The sequence below is a fragment of the Procambarus clarkii genome, chromosome 6 (genome assembly GCF_040958095.1).
Source record: "Procambarus clarkii isolate CNS0578487 chromosome 6, FALCON_Pclarkii_2.0, whole genome shotgun sequence".
Classification (NCBI taxonomy): Eukaryota; Metazoa; Arthropoda; class Malacostraca; order Decapoda; family Cambaridae; genus Procambarus; species Procambarus clarkii.
This window is the reverse complement of record NC_091155.1, coordinates 14,472,555-14,498,371: the sequence shown is the minus strand read 5'-3', so window position 1 is coordinate 14,498,371 and position 25,817 is coordinate 14,472,555. Positions and strand designations below refer to the sequence as shown.

General features: G+C 41.8%; 1 protein-coding gene across 1 annotated transcript in view; it reads right to left on the bottom strand.

Moving 5' to 3' along the window:
• LOC123753938 (uncharacterized) overlaps positions 1-25,817 on the bottom strand; it is a 53,330-nt gene that overhangs the window by 19,083 nt on the left and 8,430 nt on the right. The window contains 1 exon segment of the mRNA XM_045735939.2: positions 24,959-25,063. Within this exon segment, the coding sequence (XP_045591895.2) occupies positions 24,959-25,063 (105 nt within the window).

The following is a 25,817-nucleotide window of genomic DNA, read 5'->3' as shown; positions in this document are numbered from 1 at the left end:
TTTTTTACCTGAGGGCCACTAACCCTAATGGCCTCGACAAAGACAGAAAGCCGGAAGTTTGTCAAAGGTCCCCCTCATTTTCCTTGATCCTTAATATAATCTACGGTGGACAAAGCAGCAGAAAAGATGAAAATCATTGAGAAAATACTGTAGTGGGATTAGGAGAAGGCCTCAATTCAAAGGAACATATCAGCATGTTGACCAGACCACACACTAGAAGGTGAAGGGATGACGACGTTTTGGTCCATCCTGGACCATTCTCAAGTCGATTGTGAGAATGGGCTTGAGAATCAGTGCAGAACTTGAGAATGGTCGAACAATCGACTAGAGAATGGTCCAGGAAGGACCGAAACGTCGTCGTCCCTTCACCTTCTAGTGTGTGGTCTGGTCAACATACTGTAGCCATGTTATTGTGACTCATCGCCTGCATATGAACATATCGGTAATTTTAGGATAGGAAAATATGAGAAAGACAAGAATCGCCCCATTAGAGGGACATTTAATGGAGTGAAACAAATTATAGTAGTGCTTAGAAATGCCAGTAAATTACAGAATGAGGAGGATGGCAAACTAGTCATTAAGACAAGACCTTTCAAAGGAAGATAAAGCTGAAAAATATTATTTATTCTTTTATCTTATATTTATGTAGGACAGTTGATTACTTGGACAATATAGTTATTCAGGTTATATCAGTCATGTCCATATATATAAAATAATTATTTTATGATAGCTTAGGCACCTGCACCATGGCTTCCATCTTTTAGATTTTAGTGTACAGTTGTATGCAGTACTGTATTTTCCTTCGATTGAAATGCAAGCAACATACATTTTATTTTTGTACTTACTGCTGATCTTCGTAATATGTCTAATCTTTATTAACATCACCTCCCACTAAACAAAAAGGATGAAATTTTTTATTTTGTTTTGTTTCAAAAAAATTCCAGCACAAAGTACAGTGGAACCTCGAATAACGAATTTAATCCGAAATTCCGTACCAACGCCGTGATCGTCATGTAGAACGGACGTCATACAAAACAAATGTCCCCATTGACAATAATGGAAATCAAACCGATCCGTTCTACCACCGAAAATCATCAATATGATGTTCGATGCTTTAAATAATGGAGCAGCCTACCTTACATAGACTGAACAAACCTTTATGACTTTCTTTTTTCAAATTTGTTCATTTTTTTTTAATTTATCTTATAGCAAAAGGTTCATTTGGTGTTCAGCAGGTAGGGTGCTCCATGTTCCTTAAATAAAAAAAATAAAAAAACAGTTGAAACAATTTGAAAAACGGACAAATGCCATAAAGGTTCGTTCAGTGTTTGTTGGGTAGGCTGCTCCATTATGACAATCTTTCTTTGTTTCAAATGTGTTCCATTTGTTTTGTATTTTTCATGTACGTCTCAATAATGGAGAAGCCTACCCAACAAACACTGAATGTACCTTTATGGCATTTGTCCGTTTTTTTTCAAATTGTTTCAACTGTTTTTTTTACTTTTTTATTTTTTTTATTTAAGGAACATGGAGCAGCCTACCTGCTGAACACCGAATGAACCTTTTTGACATTTGTTTTTCAAAATTTTCATTTCTTTTTTTCTACAAAAAGTCATGGCTTTGCAACATCTCAGCAGTCACCCCTTTATATCCCAGTATCATTAGCATCTTTAAACAAAAACGACAATTTATTTACATCGTCGGAGGCGCCCGAGAATGTGCGAGAAACAGTGCGACCCCACCATGTGGTCGTCGTCATTCAAATGAGCGGTCGTCATACGAGACGAATTGTCGGCAATCTGGGCGATCGTTACCCAAAATGCTCGTCATTTGAGGCAATCGTCACTCGAGGTTCTACTGTACTTAACACTTTGGCATCCTGATGACACACTCTGCGTCCAAAACAATACACCCAGAGCGGGGGATTATTCTCGGCGTTACGCATTAATTTTGGCTTATTCTTACTATCAAGTATAAACATTATGAGTGAAAGAGTTTAACATTGGGTTGTGCTCACTGACAACGCCCAGCCTACCTTCGGTGCGATGCAGATTGCCCACCGGGCACGCGAAAGTGGTAAATATTTTAATGCAGCTTTATTTTCGCAGACGAGTCTCAATGTGGTTGAAGATATAATAACTAAACCACACATCAAAAAATGAAAAAATGATTTTTCAGTCTGTCCTGGACCATTATCAAGCCATGTGATCATCACATGACTTGATAATGATCAAGGACAGACCAAAACTTCATTTCTTCATTTTATGATGTGTGTTTTTTTGGTCATACTGTAACTGCTTGACTCTTATAACCCATTCAGCTCCATCTGCTTTTAATGCACATTTGTTTTACTTCATGAAGTGTATAGCATTTGTATATTATTATTATTTTATAAATATGGACTGCCTTTTAAAACCTTAATATTATTCTTCACTAAATTGTCTATCCATAATTTTTTCCCATCACATCCCTGACATGTGCCAAGCTTCATACATCACCTCACTGTCCTGGAACCCATATACTTTATAATTTATATTTCCTTGTTTATGAATATTGGTTTGGAATAATGGCAAAACATCATTGTTACTAAGTAGTCTACTTCTGATGAAGGTTAATTATATGTCATTTGAACAGTAATTTGGTTTAAGAGAGCAATGTGTTGACAACAATGTACACACACTGAGCTGAGGAAATATTATTGGAAGATGATGCCATTCCTTCAAACTCCTTTCAAGATAAATGTAATCTAAAAAATAAAGTTTCCTCTGTTTCTATACATTCTACTTTGCAAGGTGAGAAAAAGGAAAGGGTCAAAGAGAGGAAAAATAAAGATAGAAATAGGAGGGTGGAAGAGAAAGGGTGTTAAAGATCTAAAATTTATGACAAGCCATATAGACCCGCTCTAACTTCCTTGTGGCTAAATTTATCAAGAACCAATCAGATGAAGACAGACTGAAGACAAATATCCCACTTTCCAGATCCTTTTCTTACAATTAAGAATTTTCACAAGAGCAGATACACTGCTCTTGTCAAACCATATACGAAAACATTCTCTAACAGCATTAAAAGTATACCTGGAGATATTGTACTTTATATTCAGAAAACATTTTAAACTTATGTAAGTACAGCATGAACTAATTTGCTCTTGAGCTTATACTTGCACCAAATACAGGTACAGTGAAGTAATATTTTCTTAAGTAGCATCAGTAGCACTTGAGAACATTTTACAGCAAACTGTAGTTGAATGTTTAAATATCAATGTAATTTGGTTTTCAGATTTCCCATTACTACAGTAATTTAATGAAGCTTTCAAACAGAACTTAATAGTAATTAAAGTCAATATAAAAAAAACTTATTTCCAAGTACAGCTTCATTTCCAGTAAAATTGTCGACATATTTCAAATATTAACAAAAGCTTTGTCTTGCAGGTCAACATTTTCCGGGAGATTTGGTAGCCTAGAGCACTTTATATCTAGCGGAAGTTTTGATGATGATGATGAAAGTTTTGTGCATCATACAAGGCAACAACAATAAATACAACTATATATTGAACACAGTCGTCCACATTATGGTCACCGGGCAATACCACACCTGCTGCCCTCAGACGACACCTTGTATCTAAAAACTACAAGTACAGATTCTATTACTACTGTCAAAACTAAACAAAATAAAAATTCACGTAAAAGCAGAATCCTGACATAGCTGAAAATACTTACCCAAATTTGTTACAAAAAGACATTTTGACAAAAATGTTCTGCAAAAAATTAAGTATGTACTGTATTAAAGGAAATTGTTATATACCAGCAAAGTAATGAAGGATTAGAATTAGTGATGGGACGAAACTAAAATTTCTAACAACTCTGATGCCGATTTCACTAAAAAAGTTCCGATTCCAATTCCGATACTTTTTGAAAGTTGTAGTTGGATATTTAGTTTTCTGAAAACTGTTGTATTTTAGTTTGGAAAAATTAACAATTGACATTATGAGCATGGTAAATGTTTTAATAACATAATAGAATGATTTAAAAGTGGAAATCCAGCTTAATCTTTTAGAAGAAGCCTGAAAAGTGAAAACATTCCATTATACATGCAGACATACAAGCTTTAATTGTGTACTATACAGTGAAGTAAAATCAAATTTGCAATCTTATTTAAAATAAAGTTAATATTGTAACACTAGCTCAATTAAAGTAGTACTGTATTAGCTAATTCCTTTTACTCAAAAAGTAATCCTTAATCTACATAATACAAGAAAATAAACACTTAAAACATTCCATTCCATTAAAACTTGATAAGTTCAAATGTTATATAAAATTTGCAAACTTTGAATCCTTTCAAATACCATAATTTGAAACAGTAGTTCAATTAAAACCATACCAATTTTTGGTTTATACTGAAAGACATTTTTAACCTACATAATGCAAGTACAAGTGAATAAGAGAAAAATTATTCATACTGTATTTGAAATCGAAGACTACTTCAAAAAAATTAACATCTCTCCTGCTTCTCCTTGCCTTCTGTTTCTTTCGGGTGAGTATATTGCACCACAAAAATTAATTTTCTAATTAAATGTTAAAGATTCATTTTACTAGCCTTATATTGTGATAACTTTCTCTCAATTCCAATACTGATTCCGATTACTAAAATATGCTAGATTCTTATGATTCTCAATACCTATTCCAATTAATCGTCCGATCACTAATTAGAATAGAGTATTAAATGGTAATTTGTTTATAAAGTAATTTAAGAAAAAATTAATAGGTAATGAAAACTAACACTGCAATAAAACCAGCGTTGAGTGTAATGAAACACTATTTTCTGGGTGAGACCGTGAGGCTACCCAGAGCTTATCCAGGCTGATATGGGTATGTCAGACTTTGGCATCAATCAGTGTGAATGGAGTTCTTAGGCCTACCGGGGATCACAAGCCAGAACCTGGCCCCCCTCAGAGAGGCACGAGGAGCAATGGCCTATAGAAACCCGCGTGTGGTTGGAAGCATTCCATGTCTGCTATCGACCAGGTCAGGCACCCAGAAAGGTAAGCATCCAAAAACAAACCACTATTCTGGTTAAGAAATTGCTGCTGAAAGTCGAACTAGTGGACAGAATTCGCCAAACAAAACACGGGCAAATGAGCATGATGTCACCACATAGCCGCGCCACCGTCACAGACAGCTTGCGAAATGGTGCCATATGAACATCAAAACCGAAAGCAAGCCGTAGCGGCTCCGCCAGTGTTGCACAATACAAGGTGACAGTATACAGCATAAGATGACAGTCTTGAAACAGCCAAGAGAGGAAAAGATAACCTCAACAAAAGCGAAGTATACCTACGAAGAGACAAAAAGAAAAGGAAGGACCGTCAGGAAACCACATAGTGCCGCCAAAACAAGCACGCAAGCGGGACACCATCAACGAACCCACCTGAGCACCAAACAGATGGAGATAGACTAGTCAAAAACACCAGACCCGAAGACTCGAGGAGAAGACCGAACCAGCCACATAACAAACTGGACTGATCATCTGAAAGATGAGGAGCCATGGGGAAAACCCCTGGGTTCGGACACCAAGCAAGCAGCGCCTGAAACCAAGGCTGGGCCAGCTACCATGGAGCCAAGAGGACTACTCTCCTCTGGTAAGTCTTCAAGAGAGCTAAGACCTGGAGGAACAGCGGAAACGGGAGGTACAGGGAACCCCACCTCGACTAGTCCCGCCGAAAAGAATCTGCTTGATACCTGCTTGATGGGGTTCAGGAGTTCTTCTACTTCCCAAGCCCAGCCCGAGGCCAGGCTCGACTTGTGAGAGTTTGGTCCACCAGGCTGTTGCTAGGAGCGGCCCACAGGGCCACATACCCACCACAGCCCGGCTAATCTGAAACTTCTCTTAGAAAACAGTCCAGTTTTCTCTTGAAGATGTCCACGGTTGTTCCGGCAACAACCGGAACAATCTTGAAGCCGGCATCGATCCCGACGGCCTCACAGTCGAGGAAGTGTGCCACATACACTGGAAGACGCCTCAACCACACCGACGCAAAGAGGCCCACGTCCGTCAGAGCCAACTGTATGAGTCGGCGTCGACTGTACATTCCAAGGACAGGAGAATGAATCGGAACAGGCCATCCGCCAGACACCCATCAGAATTCTGACACCCCCGAATGCCAGGAGAGCCAACCCCGAGAACTCAGCAGACGAGTCACCGAAAGTGACCAGCCCCAAAGAACCAAGGGCCACATCGAACCCCCCCCCCCCTCTCGATTCAGGCAATGAATCATCGGGGAGCAGTCCAAATGGAGCCTGAGCATCAAACCACGAGTGACCAAAACCCACCGAAGCGACATACACACAGCCACGAACTCCCGCACTGTGCTGTAGGCCCGACAGAAGGACGGACCCCACTGCCCCTGGCCGGCCTGGTGAGCACTAGTCACAAAGCCTCAGCCAAGAGACGATGTGTCCGCGAACACATCGAGCAAGGGCTCAGGTAGGCGCAAAGGCACTGAACCCCGAAAAACTCAAAACAGAAGCCGGCAACACAGCAGCCGACGCAAGGCCCCCCAGAGGCTGAACCCAGCGGTTGCGAGAGAGGCGGAAGGGACGTCCCCGAAGGAACCAGAACAGCCGACAACACCAAACCCTACCCGGCGGATAGCCCAACACGGCAAATTTCAGGCTCCCGCACAACCATCAAGCAACCGTCGAGTGACCGGGGAGCCCCCCCCCAGAAACAAGCGAAAGTGGGAGCGCAGCTGAAGCAGAGACTCCAGAGGGAGAGACAAGGAAGCAGTCCGAGGGTCCTACACAAGACCCAGCCAAGCCCGAACCTGAGAGGGAACCAGATGGGACCTCCGCTAGTGCACCAGGAACCCGAACCCGGCGAGCTGGGAAAGAACCAAAACCCTGGCAAGCAGACACGTGGACTGGCTGGTAGCCCAGACCAGCCAGTCATCGAGGTAGGCCATCACCCGAACCCCGAAGAGACGCAGACGGGCCCCCACGACCCGGGTAAGGTGAGAACACGAGATGCCAGGAGTAACCTAAATGGGAGACAACGAAAGCGGTAACCGAGACGTTCCACAACAAAATCGAGCCAGTCCCTGAACCCCGGGGACGAGGGGCCTGACAGCTGAGCAGACAGTGCTCGGGATTCGTAGTCCTGAGGTTCCGGGTTCGATCCCCGGTGGAGACAGAAACAAACACAGTCTCTTTAAACCTGATGAACCTGTTCACCTAGTAGTAAATAGGTACCTAGGAGTTAGACAGCTGCTATGGGCTGCTTCCTGCGGATGTGTAACAAAAAAGGAGGCCTGGTCAAGGACCATGCTGCAGGGATGCTAAGCCCCGAAATCATCTCAAGATTATCTAAAGATCTCAAGATAACCTAACCGGATGAATCGGGACGTGCCAATACACGTCCCGGAGGTCCAGGGACACCATCCAAGAGCCTGGCCCCAACAGAAGCTGGACCTGAGACAGAGTACTCATTCGAAAGGAGGGGCAAAGAACCCAGGGGTTCAGACGGGACATGTCCAGAATGAACCGCAAGAATTTAGACTAGAATTAACTGCATTTACTAGAATTTAGAATTAAGACTAGAACTAACTAACTACTAGTTAAAATTAGCAATTTCTTAACCAGAATAGGGGTTTGTTTTGGGATGCTTACCTTTCTGGGTGCCTGACCCAGTTTATGGCAGACATAAAATGCTTCCAACCACATGGGAGGGGGGGTTCTATAGGTCATTGCTCCACGTGCCTCTCTGAAGGGGCCAGGTTCTGGCTCATGGTCCCCGGTAGGCCTAAGAACTCCATTCATACTGATTGATGCCAATGTCTGACATGTCCATATCAGCCTGGATAAGCTCCAGGGAGCTGAAGGGGCTCCCCCCAGAAAATGAAGTGTAAGTGTATATCAGATAATACTAAACCGAATAAATAAGTTTATTTTTAAATCTTGTCTTAAATGCTGTTGGCAATTTAAAATGAATTGAAACTGTGAGTTGAGTCTGTCTCAAACCACAGACAAGCCTTGCAGATAAATAATGTAGATTATTCTAGTTTCTTAATTCTTTAAATATGCGTGTCAATAACAGATGATCAGGCCCTTTATGATCCAACTATGCAAGTCAATGAGGGATGATTTAAAGCACTGCATAAGATTTAAAAATCCCACACGTACACGGGGCTCACATTTGCTTCCTCGGGCCTCCAGTAAATGACGCCATCTTGGGAAAAAAAATTTGGGCACCCCTCCTGAATGTGAGGGCCACAACACTGTGAGGGTGAGCATGGGTAACCAATGTTGCAGCAGCTCACAGCACTGTCATGCAGCTTGCACCCACACCATAATGTAATGATAAAATAAATAACTGATAGATTCATAGAAGATCCTGACTGATAAAGGTTATGTACAATGTTCAGATATCAGTAAACACAATGCTGGATATGATGTTCACCCTGTCAGACACACACAGCATCAGTTTTATATATCTACATATCGTCTGCTACCGTCTCCAGGAGTATAGGGAAATACAGCTTGGCGAGACCAGACAAGAAGGAACACCAGGGTAAGAGACAATGTGTCATACTGGGCGATGACACATTTTGTCAACAAAGGCCCCCCTGATACATCCGAGAGCAGAGAAGTATACAGATTGAGGAGAGCAGCCAATGAAGCTACTGCAGAGACCAAAACCCCCACACTATGCTCTACTCCAAGTGGCTCAACGTCTTCCCAGAGCTACCCAATAAGGTGAGCGAGGTCAGCACATAACCTAGACTGCCGTAAATCGGCAAAGTGAGCTCGTGTATTAGAAGCCCTCCAATACACCCCACCCTCATCACGAGAGTTTGAAAGAGGCGGACTCAAACCTCAAAGGACTCTGTCAAATGTATCATCGGCCCAAGAGGCCCAACAGGCAGCGTGAAGGAGGCAAGGAGAAACTGCACAACTGAACCCAAACACAAATGGGAATGAAAATCATCCACCACAAGTGCCACCAACAACAAAGGCACCTGGGCATGTAGCTGCAAGAGACCACATCCCAAGAACGCTCGGAAGCAAACGGCTAGTCATTGAAGCACACAAATGTGTGCCTCCCCACCCCCAAGAATACCTGCAACATGGTCAACACATCTTGTCACTAAAGTGCATGGATACGACAGATGTGCCAAGCTCTAAGTGAGAACAAAAGGATTGTCCATTAGCCAGGAAGACTTCAGGACCTCAAAATGCATCTAAAAATGGAGGAAGACCTATTAAGAGGGCCATCAAAAAGGCACAATCCAGGTCTCACTGAAGGTAAATGAACAGAACCTCCTGAGTCGCTAAAGGTAGGACCCAAGAAAGAAACCTCCAGAAGGGCAATACTGACTGACTCCAAAGGTGTAAACCCTGGAGGAAGCTGCATCTAAATATTAGTAATACTCAAAGGAAGGGATGACACAATAGCCCCCAACCCCTAACAAAATGACACCCTCTTTGGAGGGAACAAGGAACCACTTGGAGGTGAATAGGAGCCACGGGCCTATATCAGCCACGGGCCTATATCAGACTCCCACAAGTCCCAGAAGCCACACTCGAGGGCCCCTGGGCAGAGCCAGCATCCACACCCACCATCCAGGATAGAAAAGCGGAGTCCAGGGAAGAAGCTTTAAAAAGAAATGGGAAGGGGCTGACTGAAAGGAGAACCCTGAATACTCGGTGGAACCAGCCAACACAACTGCCTCCACGCCCGATTTGGAAGTGTCAACCCCTGGAGCTAATCGAGCCACATTCTGATCCAGACCCTTTAACATGTAAACCCCTGGGCGTTTCAGGGCCAGATGTAGGAGGTAGAGGAAAACGGATCAGAGGAAAGGCAAACCATGCCCGTAAGGGAAGGAAGAAGTGCAGACAAAGCCAAGGTGGCATTCACTACGACTCCAATTCTGGTATCCCCAAACACCGGTGAGGGCAGTTCAAGGACATCCAACCGAGCACATAACCTAGACTGCCGTAAATAAGAAAAGTGAGCTCCTGTATCGGAAGCCCTCCGATACACCCTACCCTCATCAGGAGAGTTTGAAAAAGCTACATGGGGAGAACAAACCTCTAAGGACTCTCAAATGTATCATCGGCCCAATAGGCAGCGTGAAGGAAGCAGAACGAGTGATCATTGTTGCATGGCAGCAACAAGGAACCCTTAAACTCGCACAAGGCAAGAGTAGATTTGGGGGAATATCCATAGGACCACCAAACCCTCATGGGATTACCTACGCCTGAAAGGTAACCCTAGCAGGACACCTAGGCACTGGGTGACACCAGACCGAAAAGTAAACTGACACAGCCTGAGTTACATGGCTGCGAAGGCCGACTTTGATGTGCTGAAGGGAGGCCTGCGAACCACTCCACCAGCCAAAGTTGCTCCCAACCCAGGTAAAGACAAAGAAGTCCCCAGAACCATAGACTTACCTTTGGCAAGGCCCACCACAGGCAAGGGCCGGTAAGGAAGTGACCCCCAAACATTCCAGCTGAGATAACTGGTAATGCAAGGGAAGCACTAGGGAGCACCAGGGGAAAGGTAACCCTGAGCATTTGCCACTCCAAGTGCACTATATGCCAGGCTCAGTGTACTTGAAAAGCCACCAAAAGTAAAGTCCCAAAACCAGTTAGCTAAACAGTGGAGCCTGAGTGGAAGAGGCCACCCAGGATCCACAACAACAGTCAAGTGACCTCAACTGCAACAGCATAAGAATTGACATCTCGGAGCCCCAAGAAGGAGTGAGCCCCTACCCCCCTTTGCTCCAAACAAGTAATGGGAAGGAGGGACAAATGAGCTCTCACCAGTTTCTAGCGATTTGATCATTTGTTTACATAGTTGGGGGGACTTCAGTCTCTCAGATCCAGTAATAGTTTGTTTCCAGTCATTTTTGTTTTTAATTATTATTCAAGAAATAATTTCTTGAAAAAGAAATGTGAAACACTAAATGAATAGTTCCAAAGTGAGTTTATACAAAATGAGGATTACAGAGAGCTGGACCCAATGCCACCATAGACAACATAGAAGTATCACAAGACGAAGTGGAAAAATTACTCAAGGAGCTAGGAAAAAATAAAGCAGTTAGACCAGATGAAGTTTCACCTTGGGTGTTGGAAGAATGTGCAACTGAGCTGAACATTAACTCCACTCCAATCCATATTCCAGACTTCCTTGGGCACAGGAACCTTAGTATGGAAACATAGTTCCAATCTAAAAAAGGGTAGCAGAGAAGACCCACTAAATTACAGACATTGAGGTTCTCTTGAGATGATTTCGGGGCTTTAGTGTCCCCACGGCCCAGTCCTCGACCAGGCCTCCACCCCCAGGAAGCAGCCCGTGACAGCTGACTAACACCAAGGTACCTATTTTACTGCTAGGTAACAGGGGGCATAGGGTGAAAGAAACTCTGCCCAATGTTTCTCGCCGGCACCTGGGATCGAACCCAGGACTACAGGATCGAACCCAGGACTACAGGATCGCAAGTCCAGCGTGCTGTCCGCTTGGCCGATCGACTCCCTGTATCATTAACAAGCGTGGCAATCAAAACACTAAAAAAAATGTGTTTACTTCTTGGGTCCTTCCTTCAACCCAATGGGTAAAACACCTGGAGAGTAATGACAACCGACAGACAGTACGGTTTTCGTACAGAAAGACTCTGTAGAACAAATCTACTTAGGTTTTATGATAGAGCCACAGAGATTCAACAGGAAAGAGGTGGCTGGGTTGACTGTCTATCTGGACCTAAAAATGGCTTAAGACAGTCCCACACAAGAGGCTGTTTTGAAAACCGGAACATGCTGGAAGGATGACAGGAAGGGTGACATGGATGAAAAATTTTCTAACAGAAAGATGAGGGTTGTAATCAGAGACAATGTATCCGACTGGAGGAGTGTTACTAGCAGAGTCCCGCAGGAGTCGGTTCATGCCCCAGTAATGTTTATCATCTACATAAATGATCTATGAATTAAGTGAACATGTTTGCGGATGATGCTAAAATAATGGGGAAGATAGGAACGGAGATGATTGTAATGCCCTTCAAGTGGATTTAGATAAAGTAAGTGCTTGGACCGACATGTAGCAAATGGAATTCAATGAGAATAAATGTCCTGTTATGGAATGTGGAATTGGAGAAAATAGACCACACACAACCTACAAATTATGTGGAAAGAACAAAGAAAGAGATCTAGGGGGTGGTTCTGGATAGTGGATGTGTCAGTAGAGGAACATAAAGGATTTTGTACAAGGGCCATATGCTGCACTTTACAACTTCAGGATTGCTTTTAATTACATGGATGGTTGCATGGAATACTAAAGAAACTGTTCATGATTTGAGAGTCCAAAATTGAAATATGCAGCAGTTGTATGGCTTTCATATCTAAAGCAGCACATCAATAAACTGGAAAACGTACAAAGGCATGCTACAAAATGGCTTCTAGAAATGAAAAACAAGAATTATGAAGACTGGAGGCGCTAAATATGCCAAAACTAGATGATAGAAGAAAAAGAGGCGATATGATCACCACTTATAAAATAATAACAGGAACCGACCAAATTGATAGAGGAACTTCTAAACCGGCACCCTCAAGAACAAGAGGTCATAGATTCAAGCTAAGAAAATGAAGGTGCCAAAAAAATATTAGAATGTTTTCTTTTGCAAATAGTGGTAGACGGTTGGAACAAGTTAACACTTTCGCTCATGGAGCGTGAGCGCCGCAGACTTTGACGTCATGCTCCCAGCAGTGCGGGCGAGCGTGCAGTGACACCGAAATATGTATACTCGTTTCAGTTTTCTCACCTTAATTCTCATGCTACGTTGTTCATTTTGGTATCATTGTGTTCACAATAGAATTCCCTACAGGTGTATATGCATACTGTATGTCCAAAAGCCTGCTGTGACTCCCCACAGCAAAGCCTAAAGTCAGCAAAAGTTGCATGTGAGCGCACAAAATCAGTAAAATGTGTATACTGTACTCGTTTCAGTTTTATCACCTTAATTTTTGTGCTACGTCCTTCGTTTTGGTATCATTGTGTTAATTAAATTCCCTGCAGGTGTATATGCAAATAATGTCCAAAAGCCCAGTGAGCTCCCGGCAACAAAGCCTAAAGTCGGCCCGTAAATGAGCACCAATTGGCACACCCTAACTAAATGTGAATACTTGTTCAGTTTGATTACATCAATTTTCGTGTTTCGTCTTTCATTTTGGTATCAAATTGTTCGCAATATAAAGGGACGTATTTTAAAACTAGTCCCATAATAATAGAGCAATAAATGGAATTTTAACAAATATTTTAAATTTTGGACGCTCATCATCACAAAATTATTTATATCTTTTCCAGTGTTCTGACATCAATTTTTGTGTTACATCTTTCATTTTGGTATCACATATTTAAAAGGCGTGCATTTTAAAACTAGTCCCATAATAATAGCACAATAAATAGAATTTTAACAAATATTTTAAAATTTGGACCAAAAAGGTATTTATAATCTTTCCAGTGGTCTGACATCAATTTTCGTGTTACATCTTTCATTTTGGTATCTAATTGTGCGCAATCTAAAGGCGCGCATTTTAAAACCACTCACATATTGATCGGATAAAATTTTAATTTTTAACAAATATTTTAAAATGATAGATGCTGCTAGCGTCCACGACTCGGACACAAGTGAAAAATTTTGGACCCCAGGGGCGTTCGAAGAGTGCGAAAGTGTTAAGTGAGAGAAGGGAAGGGGATTATCAGTAGAAAGCCCCAAGCCATTGCGACTATATAGCATTTGGAAGGGATCAGAATAAAGATTTGGGATGGGACGGAAATATTGAATGGTGACCAACCACTTGGATGGTCGGGGATTGAATGCCGACATGCATAAAGCAAGACTGTTGCTCTATCATCCAGCCCTAAGTGGTTGGGCTGGATAGTAGAGGGAGAGAATAGTGGAGGCCAAAACCATCAGCAGTTTCAAAGCATTATATGACAGTGCTGGGAAGATGGGACACCACGAGTGTAACTCATCCTGTAATTACACTCGGGTAATTACACACAGGCCTCACGGCCGAGTAGACAGTGCTCGGGGGTCATAGTTGTAAGGGCCCGGTTCAACCCCCACCCACCATTACCTCAGGATCACAATGAATGATAACCACACTTTAGGCTTAAAGGAGTTACCATTCTCACCTTTCCTCAGCCCCCATATTTTAGTAGTCGCAAATTTTCTCCCATGTCCGAGCCTCTTTTAACTTAAACACATACAAATTATCAACAGAGTTCACCACGGGACTACACTAGACACAAAAACATCACCCCCACAAATATGTGGATGTGCGGACACGAACACTAGCACTATTATGTTACCGAGGATGACGGAGCTAGTTTATATAGCAGATCCAGAAATATAAATGAAGACTTTGGAGGCCATTTGTGAGTGGGGGTGTTCGTAAGTTAAGGACCCACTGCATTGTAATGTATTTGTAAAGGGACATTTAAAGAGAAACCCACTGAAATTTATGTAGAAGTTGCAATGTTGACTTATTACAAATGCAACTTACTCCGAAGGCTTAATTGATTTCACATAAATATACACCCCCTTTTCTCAAAACAAAAGTATCATATGCAGGCGATGAGTCACAATAACGTGGCTAAAGTAAGTTGACCAGACCACACACTAGAAGGTGAAGGGACGACGACGTTTCAGTCCGTCCAGGACCATTCTCAAGTCGATTGTGGCCATTCATGGTCACAATCGGTCCAGGACGGACCGAAACGTTGTCGTCCCTTCACCTTCTAGTGTGTGGTCTGGTCAAAATCAAAATAATATACTGTACCACTAAAGGTATAACTCATTTTTCAACCGCATTTACACTCTAATCTACTTTTTGCTAGAAGCACTCCCTGCTTAACTACTTTCAATGATGAAACTTATTTGACCTAAGAAAAAAAAAACTTGTAAGTCCTGCAAACACAAAGTAACCAAAAAATTCACATTTTAATTAAGTATAAAAATCAGCTATATTCACTCAGGATTCTGCTTTTTACCAGTCAGCACTGACGGCATCAACTGATGCTGTGAATGATGACCTTAACACACAAAATTCATAAAATAAAACAACGGAGTAGTCAATGATTTTCTTTAATGAGACCATCATCATCTATTGTGAAAACTAAAAGTGGAAATGACATGATTTTACTAAGAAATTTAAATATCAAAAGATGGTAAATACTTACTTAGCTTAGGTCTATGCCTTTTCAATATTTAGGCCTACAGGTGAATGGTTCATGCAAACCTTCCCTCACATATCCCTATCTCCTTCAAATGTGTTTTCTTTGCCGAAAACACATTTTCTTTTAACACATTCCCAATGTTGAATATCTCTATCTAAACTGTCTTGAAAGTGGGCAATTCTCTCATATGAATCAGTCAGATCTTAACCCTCTGACTGCAGCATCTCTGTTTCAGCCTCATACTTTTCTCGAGTCTAAATAGGACTAATAAGTAAATAAATTGAATAAAAAATATGAAAATTGATCTCCTCATTGGCTACCATGAGCAATAAACTGAACTATTACTATCGACAATCAGGAATCTGGCAACATTCTTGAGGTTATCTTGAGATGATTTCGGGCCTTTTAGTATCCCCGTGGCCCGGTCCTCGACCAGGCCTCCACCCCCTGGAAGCAGCCCATGACAGCTGACTAACACCCAGGTACCTATTTTACTGCTAGGTAACAGGGGCATAGGGTGAAAGAAACTCTGCCCATTGTTTCTCGCCGGAGCCTGGGATCGAACCCAGGACCACAGATCACAAGTCCAGCGTGCTGTCCGCTCGGCTGACCAGCTCCCAAATGCCTAACATTACTCACAGGATTAGAATATGTGTTTATCACAGGAAGCATAGAGATCTCAAAACACAAAAGCAAACTGTGCAGATAACTAACATCATTTTCAAGTATAGAATCAGATGGGAACTCAAAAAAACCTGGTCGATAACACAAGATGTCATCAGATCTCCTCGCAGAAGAAAATCAACATGTGAAGGATCTAGGAATAATGTTAAGTCAACCTGGGATTTAATGAGCATAACACGCCAAACAATGAGTTTCCATCCCAGGTAAACCAAGAAGTGAAGACGATGGGTCTTCCAGGAAAGCAGGAATTATGATTGGCTACCTGCCAGGTTGATACCTGGTTGATACCTGGTTGATGGGGTTCTGGGAGTTCTTCTACTGCCCAAGCCCGGCCCGAGGCCAAGCTCGACTTGTGAGAGTTTGGTCCACCAGGCTGTTGCTTGGAGCAGCCTGCAGGCCCACATACCCACCACAGCCTGATTGGTCTGGCACTCCTTGGAGGAATAAATCTAGTTTCCTCTTGAAGATGTCCACAGTTGTTCCTAGGCAATGAATGAGAACACCACCACGGGACGTGATGTAACATCACCACCCCAGTCGTAGGCAGGAAGGGAGGATGGTGTCACTACACTCTGAGACCCCCATCGGGGACGGATGTATCACTTCTCTCTCCAGTTGAAAACGAATCTGCCTATTAAGGAGATTGCTGAAGGCATTGGTGACTGTCCAAGTGGAATTCAGAAGTGCTGAACCATTTGAAGTGGGCCTTAAAAGGCAGTAGAGTCTACCTGTCTACCAGGAAGCGAGCTGTGGAAGGCTAGCCGAGTGACCTACAAGCTGCTAGCAGAGTTCATAGTGACCCGAGACAAGAGGAGGAAGTCCTGGTCGATGATATGCAAGCTGTGAGAGAAAACCTGGAGTGCAGCCTCCAGGAATAACTCCCTGCAACATTGTAATAGTCAGTAAACCAGCAGTGCAGTGTACCAGAGTAGCCGGGGGGAGCCGGTCGGCCGAGAGGACAGCACGCTGGACTTGTGATCTTGTGGTCCCGGGTTCGATCCCGGGCGCCGGCGAGAAACAATGGGCAAAAGTTTCTTTCACCCTATGCCCCTGTTACCTAGCAGTAAAATAGGTACCTGGGTGTTAGTCAACTGTCATGGGCTGCTTCCTAGGGGTGGAGGCCTGGTCGAGGACTGGGCCGCGGGGACACTAAAGCCCCGAAATCATCAAGATAACCTCAAGCAAGCATCTGAGTCCCCCTTGATCAACTCCTCCACTGTGAATCAACAAGGAAGATCGAAGATAATCAACCTGAAGTAAGAGGACAACCTGATATCTCTCAACGTACATACAATCCCGCTCCTGTGCCAGATAAGTCCACTACAGGCTCACTATAGCCTGTGCTACAGAAAACTTTTTGTTCCAAGTAGCTGAATCTAAAACAACAGTAACCTGATGTCCACGCTACCAACCCCAACAGCCAACTGGAACAGGAACGGCGAGTCTACAGCCCACCTAAGGTAGATTAATATTCCCCCCACCCCATGCCCATTGTAATAAGCTATTGAGTTAATCCAGTGATAGTGGCATTTATCTTACTAAGTACTTGTGTAAGATATACTGTACCCACATATATACACACACAGGTATACTCTTACGTGTTGATATATTGATGTTGTAGAAATTTTATTTTACCCAGACGGCCATGAGCAGCCAGTTTTTGATACCTTGTATAGGAAATAATGTAACGTTAAGTTTACCGAAGATTGTATTGTGTTAAAGTTTACTCATAGTATACTCACTAGTATACTATGCCATTATCTAGTTTACTATCAGTGCATTTAATGTGTAGCTTACATTTGGTGTCAGAAGAGATTATTAATGTATAGTAAGGAAGAACCAAGGCAGTGTTGCTGTTTACAGTTTTAAATTTTGAAGAGTGTTGCCAAATGTAGCTTCATCTGGATTTTGTGGCCCATTAGTATACGTATGTAAATATGTTTCAGTAAATGTTGGTAATTTTACCACTGTGATTGTATTTAGTCCTCCATTGTTGCCCTTTGTAAACTGTTTACCTGGGGTTTGGGACCAAGTATGAATTCTACCACCTGAGGTTAGTGCGAGTCAGAGCAAGTACCAGCACTTCGAGAGTTACCTGGCGGGAGCCAAGAGTTGAGCTAGCTATGTTGGTGATCTTGAGAAGAGCGCGCGAGGCGTTTGTTTGGTGGGGAATAGTGTGAAGGTATAGAGCCTCGTGCATTGACAGTCGTAAGGAGACCGCGGTTTGGGGAACCTCAGAATTTATTCCACTCGACACGAGGAACGGGGCTAGGGAGCGAGTAACCACCCTCTCCGTGTGAGAGAAGAGTGCTCCTTGGTGAGTAGTGGTGCCACGTGGGGAGAACTTTGTGCTATACTACCTACATTTTAGCACCTTAATGAACCACCAAGCAGCCTTGGTGGATGCGGTAATGAAAACCAAGAGCAGCATAGCACCACACACACCCACCCACAAGTTGTAAAAGAGAGAAAGAGACAATCAAGGAATTGTGTTCGGAAGTCAAAACCAGAAATGACCAACAAGAAGCAGAAATTAGGTGAGCAATTAGGAAATAACTGGTTATTAACAGTAAACTAGTACAAAACACTGCAGATAGAAGTCATAATAATTTTTGGATGTTTAGAGAAGGAAATTTCATCTAGGGTGGACCGAGCAGCAGCAGAAGAGATGAAAATCATAGAGAAAATAGTAGGTTTAGGAGAAGGCTCAAAGGAAAATGTTAGTGATTTTAGAAGAATAGGAAAATATGAGAAAGACAAGAACCGCCCCTTAAGGGTGACGTTTAATGGAGTGAAAAACATGATGGAAGTGCTTAGAAATGCCAGGAAATTGCCATGATGAGGATGGCAAACTTTGGTCAATAGGACAAGACCTCTCAAAAGAAGACAGAGAAAAGCTGAAAATGAACCTCATTGAAGCAAAACATCTAAATCGGGATAGAAATAAAACTTTTTCTACAAAGTGTCAGGGACTAGAAAGCTTGTAAAATGGTACATAAAGGCAACAAAATCATTATTGGAAGGGGGAGTAAAGAGCAAAGGGAAAGGGAACATGTTCCTGAAAATTGTATATACCATCATAGATGGAGTGAGGTCAAAAACTTTGGAGTTGCAAGATATAATTCAGCTTAAGGTCCCAGATAGTGTCGCATTATCAGAGACGAAACTTGAAGGAAATACTATATGTTAAATGAAGTCATATTCCCGAGGGGCTATTCAGTTTGGAGACGTGACAGGAAAACTAGGAAGGGAGGAGTGGCTGTACTGGTGAAAACACACCTGAAGGTATGAGAGTTAATATTTGAAAACCCTCAAGATATTGACATTATGGCATTGCAGATCTGGAATCAGGATGATAAGCTGATAATTTTAAATGCCTACAGCCCACCAGCAAGCAACACATGGACAAAGGAAGAACTGGATGACAAACGAGAGGGCCTCATAATGGTCATGAGAGATATTATTGTACAAGCAGATACAGATAAATCACGACTGTTGATACTGTGGACTTCAACTTTAAAGCAATAGACTGGGAGGCCTATGAAGCAAGAACGGAGGACTTTTGGACATGCAGATTTGTGAACCTCATTCTGGAGACATTCTTGTATCAACACATCAAGCACACCACAAGAATGAGGGAAGGAGATGTACCATCAGTAATGGATCTAGTATTCACCAGGAAAGAAGAGATATTTGACATCCAGTACCTTCCTCCCTTGGGAAAGAGTGATCACGTCCTGTTGGACATTAAATATGCTTTTAGATATCATCTAGAAGAAAACAGGGACATTGAAACTGCTGATAAACTCGATTTCAAGAGAGGTCACTAGGGAACTTCGAAAAAAGTTTAATGAGTGTAATTGGACTGACTTCTTGAGGTTATCTTGAGATGATTTCGGAGCTTTAGTGTCCCCGCGGCCCGGTCCTCGACCAGGCCTCCACCCCCAGGAAGCAGCCCATGACAGCTGACTAACACCCAGGTACCTATTTTACTGCTAGGTAACAGGGGCATAAGGTGAAAGAAACTCTGCCCATTGTTTCTCGCTGGCGCCCGGGATCAAACCCGGGACCACAGGATCACAAGTCCAGTGTGCTGTCCGCTCGGCCGACCGGCTCCCTTGTTGCTAGGCAGGGAAGTAAATTAAATGTATGCCAAATTTTGCAAAATATTCGATGAAGGCACACAAACATTCGTACCAAAACAGAGATGCAGGGCGAGAAAACAGGATTGGTTCAACAGAAATTGAGAGAGGGTCAGAGACCAAAAGACACAAAAATGGAATCAATATAAGAAGAGGCCAAACCCCCAAACATACCAGTGATACAAAGATGCGAGAAACAACTATACGGCAGTAAGGAGAGGCAGAAAGAAATTTTGAAAAAGGGATAGCGGATAAATGTAAAACAGAACCGGGCCTATTCTACAAACTCATAACAACAAATTGCAGATAAAGGAGCATCTAGATCTCATACATTACATACTCTGGATCTCATCCAGAGGTTGAAAATGGGAAATAGATTCACAGAAAATTAAAAGGAAATATGTGAAACATTAAATGAAAAGTTCCAAAGTGTGTTTGTACAAAATGAAATCTTCAGAGAACCAGACAATAAGAATTCCAGAGAACAACATAAAGCATAGAGAGGTGTCTAGAGATGAAGTGGAAAATATGCTAAAGGAGCTAAGTGAGAACAAAGTAATTGGCCCAGATGGAGTTTCACCATGGGTTCTGAGAGCATGTGCATATGAGCTCAACATTACACTTCACCTGATCTTTCAGGCATCCCTGTGTACAGGAATCGTAGCAGACGTGTGGAAAAAGGCTAACATAGTTCCAAGCTACAAGAGTGGCAGCAGAGAAGACGCCCTCAATTATAGACCTGTATCATTGACAAGTGTAATAGTCAAAATATTGGAAAAAATAATAAAAACTAAATGGGTGGAACACCTGGAGAGAAATGATAAAATATCAGACAGACAGTATGGTTTTTGATCCGTAAGATCCTGTGTATTGAATTTACTCAGTTTCTATGATCGAGCCACAGAGATTTTACAGGAAAGAGATGGTTGGGTTGACTGCATCTATCTGGACCTAAAAAAGGCCTTTGACAGAGTTCCACATAAGAGGTTGTTCTGGAAACTGGAAAATAGTAAAGGAATGACAGGTAAGCTTCTAACATGAATGAAAAATTTTCTGACTGATAGAAAAATTAGGGCAGTAATCAGAGGCAATGTATCTGATTGGAAAAATGTCACAAGTGGAGTACCACAGGGTTCAGTTCTTGCACCGGTGATGTTCATTGTCTACATAAATGATCTACCAGTTAGAATACAGAATTATACAAACATGTTTGCTGATGATACTAAGATAATAGGAAGGATAAGAAACTTAGATAATTGTCATGCCCTTCAAGAAGACCTGGACAAAGTAAGTATATGGAGCACCACTTGGCAAATGGAATTTAATGTGAATGAATGCCATGTTATGGAATGTGGAATCGGAGAGCATAGACCCCACACAATCTATAAATTATGTGAGAAATATTTAAACATTCTGATAAAGAGAGAGATTTAGGGGTGGTTCTAGATAGAAAATTATCACCTGAGGACCACATAAAGAACGTTGTGTGAGGAGCCTATGCCACGCTTTCTAACTTCAGAATTGCTTTTAAATACATGGATGGCGAAATATTAAAGAAATTGTTCACGACTTTTGTTAGGCCAAACCTAGAATATGTAGCAGTTGTGTGGTGCCCGTATCTTAAAAGAGCACATCAACAAACTGGAAAAGGTGCAGACATGCTACTAAGTGGCTCCCAGAACTGAAGGGCAAGAGCTACGAGGAGAGGTTAGAGGCATTAAATATGCCAAAACTAGAAGACAGAAGAAAAAGAGGTGATATGATCACTACACACAAAATAGTAACAGGAATTGATAAAATCGATAGAGAAGATTTCCCAAGACCTGGAACTTCAAGAACAAGAGGTCACAGATTTAGACTAACTAAACAAAGATGCAGAAGAAATATAGGAAAATTCACTTTCGGAAACAGAGTGGTAGACGGTTGGAACAAGTTAAGTGAGATGGTGGTGGAGGCCAAAACCATCAGTAGTTTCAAAGCGTTATATGACAAAGAGTGCTGGGTAGACGGGACACCACGAGCATAGGTCTCATCCTGTAACTACACTTAGGTAATTACTATTCGGCTGACAATACCACCTAACTCGGCAAAATGCCTCCAAATATCCTACACATATCACTAACTCCAGCCACAACTATCAAAATCCTGGTCACTAAAATCATGAATATGAATCATTTTGCCAAAGTTAATTTTCTGAAAGAACATGAGGTCCCATTTCATGATGCATGAAACCATGACTGTGCTGAGAATGTCTGCCTTGCACTGTGAACTTCCTAACCATCATTGTCACTGATATCTAAACCTTGACCATGAGTTTTTATCAAGTTCAGGATTCTCTATGACACTATCACAAAATAATCAGTTATTTATTTTACTTTGTCATTACAGTACTGTATTAAGTGATGCTGTGGGGAATAAGTTGCACAGCGGTGCTGTAAGCTGTTGCAAAATGTGCTAAACATGATCTCGCTTTCAATATTGAAACCTTAACAACCAGGTGGGGAGCCCACGATTTTTTCCAAGATGGCATCTGTTTACTGGAGGCTTGTGGAAGCAAATGTGAGCCACGTGTGCACAAGATACTTTTAAATCATCCGAACAATCCTCACTTAATCATCGAACATTTGTATGTTCCACTGAACATTTAATACCAAATTCAATTTGTTCGGATCACCTGGGAATTCGATAGAGCGGGGTTCGTTAGAGTGAGGATGCACTGTACTTTATATTGTCCCTCACTGACTCGCACAGTGGGGGGAAGGGGGGGTCAGAAATGGTGTGATTGTCCCTGATTGACACGTACATTTGACGAGTTAAGAGTACAATAATTTACACTTTGATTAAGTAATTACCTATTAAATAATTACCCAAGTGTAATTACAGGTGGATAACGGATGATAACACCATTGCCACCTTCTGATGCTCAACCTCGGCAACAGCTTGGGTGAACAATCCTCACTTAATTGAACATTTGCACGTTCCACTGAACAATTTGCACAATTTCTTTAGGTCATCCAGTAATTTATTAGAGCAAGGTTCGTTAGAGTGGGGATGCACTGCATTTGAGCAAGCACAGCACCCTATGGGATTGAGCTTTTCAGCGGATGATCCGGATTTTGACTGTTACTCTTTAATTTTCTAATGAACAAAACCCAAAGAGCTAACGTCCTGATTTGCTAATTATTTCTTCTGGGTGTATTTTGTGTGCAATTATACCATGATCACCTTTGCTAAAATCTTTCACGAAATCTCTCTACTGTATATTGCATCAGTGCAGGCGATGAGACAATAACGTGGCTAAAGTATTTTGACCAGACCACACACTAGAAGGTGAAGGGACGACGACGTTTCGGTCCGTCCTGCACCATTCTCAAGTCGATTGCATCAGTGTTTTGCTTTTTTTTCCAAGGAATCTAAGGCCATGTCATAGTGGTTTGGCAAAACTGTGAGAGGCAAAAGTATCCAGCTCTGTAACCACATTGTCTAAGGTTATATAGACATTCTGACTTCATGTGTTTTGTAATATCACTTCTTGGCACTCGTTCAATGATTTCTATGGAGTGTGATGTTAGTGCTATTGGTCTATAATATTTGTGTGTTTGTTGTACTACCCCTTAGTGGGTTGTGGCACAATATCCACTGTTTGAAGTGTATCAAAAATACATTATAGAAACCACATTAATAAGAAACCATAATTATTTTTTTTATGCCAAGATGAGTGTTTTAAGTCATTATGATAAGACATTTGAAACATTATATTCATACTGGAGATTCATTACATACATATTCATACGTAATCAGACAAATGTCATGGTTACTTTGAACAAGAACAGAATTTTGTCATTGATCTTTTCCTAGATCTTTTAAATACTTCCTTACACTTCAACTTGGCTATATACCACCTACGGGAACGAAAGCCAAAGTTGTGCGAGTGCACTGTTTACAAGCACACAGAACAAAGAAACAGCAAGCGAAAATGTGTGCGTGTACCTGGTGCATCGAGTGCAAAGTTGTGCTGTGTACCATGGCCTTGTTCTTCGATTATCACTCGCTCCCAAAGTACGTAGTGGGTAATACAGTGTATGACTATGTAAATAGTGTGAGTGTACATAGTGTAAATAAATTGAATATTGAACAAGTAATATTGCGACAAAACATTTTTTATGCACACATTAGTGACACGTATATCACAGTTCCTTGGAACCTTATGAATGTCCTACTGTGTACATATGGTAAAGGGTACAAATGTGCATCAGATACGATAAAAAAAACAAATTAGAAAGCATTAAAAATGCACCACGTTCTGGCGACGTCATGCCACATCATCTCCACATCCCCACAGCCAAAGTAATTAGTTTTATATATATTTTTTTACATATACATATTCAGGGAAGGGAATTTTTTTTAGGGAGCACTTCAATTTCAGCGCACCAACAGAACGTTACATTAAAAGCTGTGGAGCACGGAGGTTAACACCAAGTCTTAATAATAGGCATATTTACACTTAAGACAATGAAGGCAACACATTGATGATTTTGGTCCCATTCTCTACTCATAACTACAACAATACCATAGTGAAAATAAGCTTAGTTATAAAATACTTATAGCCATAAAAACTGAAAATGTTTAAAGCCCAAAATTGGCAATTATGTGATATTTAAAGTGGACCAAAAACCAAGCTTATCTTCTTTAACATTTTGGAAGCAAGGGATTTGAACAATTTATGTTACCAATAATATTATGTTACTCTACTATCTTGACAAGATTGACTTCCATACCTATCAAATCATAATCACAGTTTACTTAAAATCAATCGTTGAAAGTAACAGGATTTTTCTAATTTGAAGTAGCCCAAGCCCTTCACTTCCAAATGTATTTAAAGCAATGCCCAGAACACTCACCCCCTGAACCTCCGAGTCTCCTTGATCTTCCATTCCGCCTTCTGAGTAACCTTCGCCTCCGGCAAAACCAGCCAGGTCATTATCGCCATCCCAGTTATCTGAAGACTAAACAGCAAATATAATCATTAATACTATGCTAATTTTTTTTAACATTTGTCTAGGCTTAAAAATAAACCAAAACGTTTTTAGAAAAAAAGTCCACATTCTGAATAAGTTCAGGCTGAGGCAATTTTAAGTTAAGAAATTGTTTTTACTGATACTGAACATTTATCAAATATCTTAAGATGATTTCGGGGCTTTAGTGTCCCCGCGGCCCGGTCCTCGACCAGGCCTCCACCCCCAGGGTGGAGGCCCGTGACAGCTGACTAACACTCAGGTACCTATTTTACTGCTAGGTAACAGGGGCATAGGGTGAAAGAAACTCTGCCCATTGTTTCAATGGGCAGAGTTTCAATGGGCAATGATCCCAGGACCACAGGATCACAAGTCCAGTGTGCTGTCCGCTCGGCCGACCAGCTCCCTATGGTACAGTGCTGTGATATTTCACTCAAAACAACTTGGTACATCAGAAAGTTTAATGCATAGGAAGGAGTCTGTTTCAGTGGTAAGAATGGTTTATAAGACAGCATTCCAGTTAAATAAAGCACTGGCTACATCAAGAAAGGCACATTTCACGATCTGAACAGAAGGTTTGCATTGATTAAAGAGTACTCTAGAGAAGAGGGAATGTAATAGAATTTAGTCTTACATAATGAACACAGGAATGCTTGGAGGTCTAAGTAAATAGTAGTAGTGGTATTAGCAACAATGATAATGGTGAAGCTGGTGAAAGAAATGGCAAAGGTAATGGTAGTGGTAG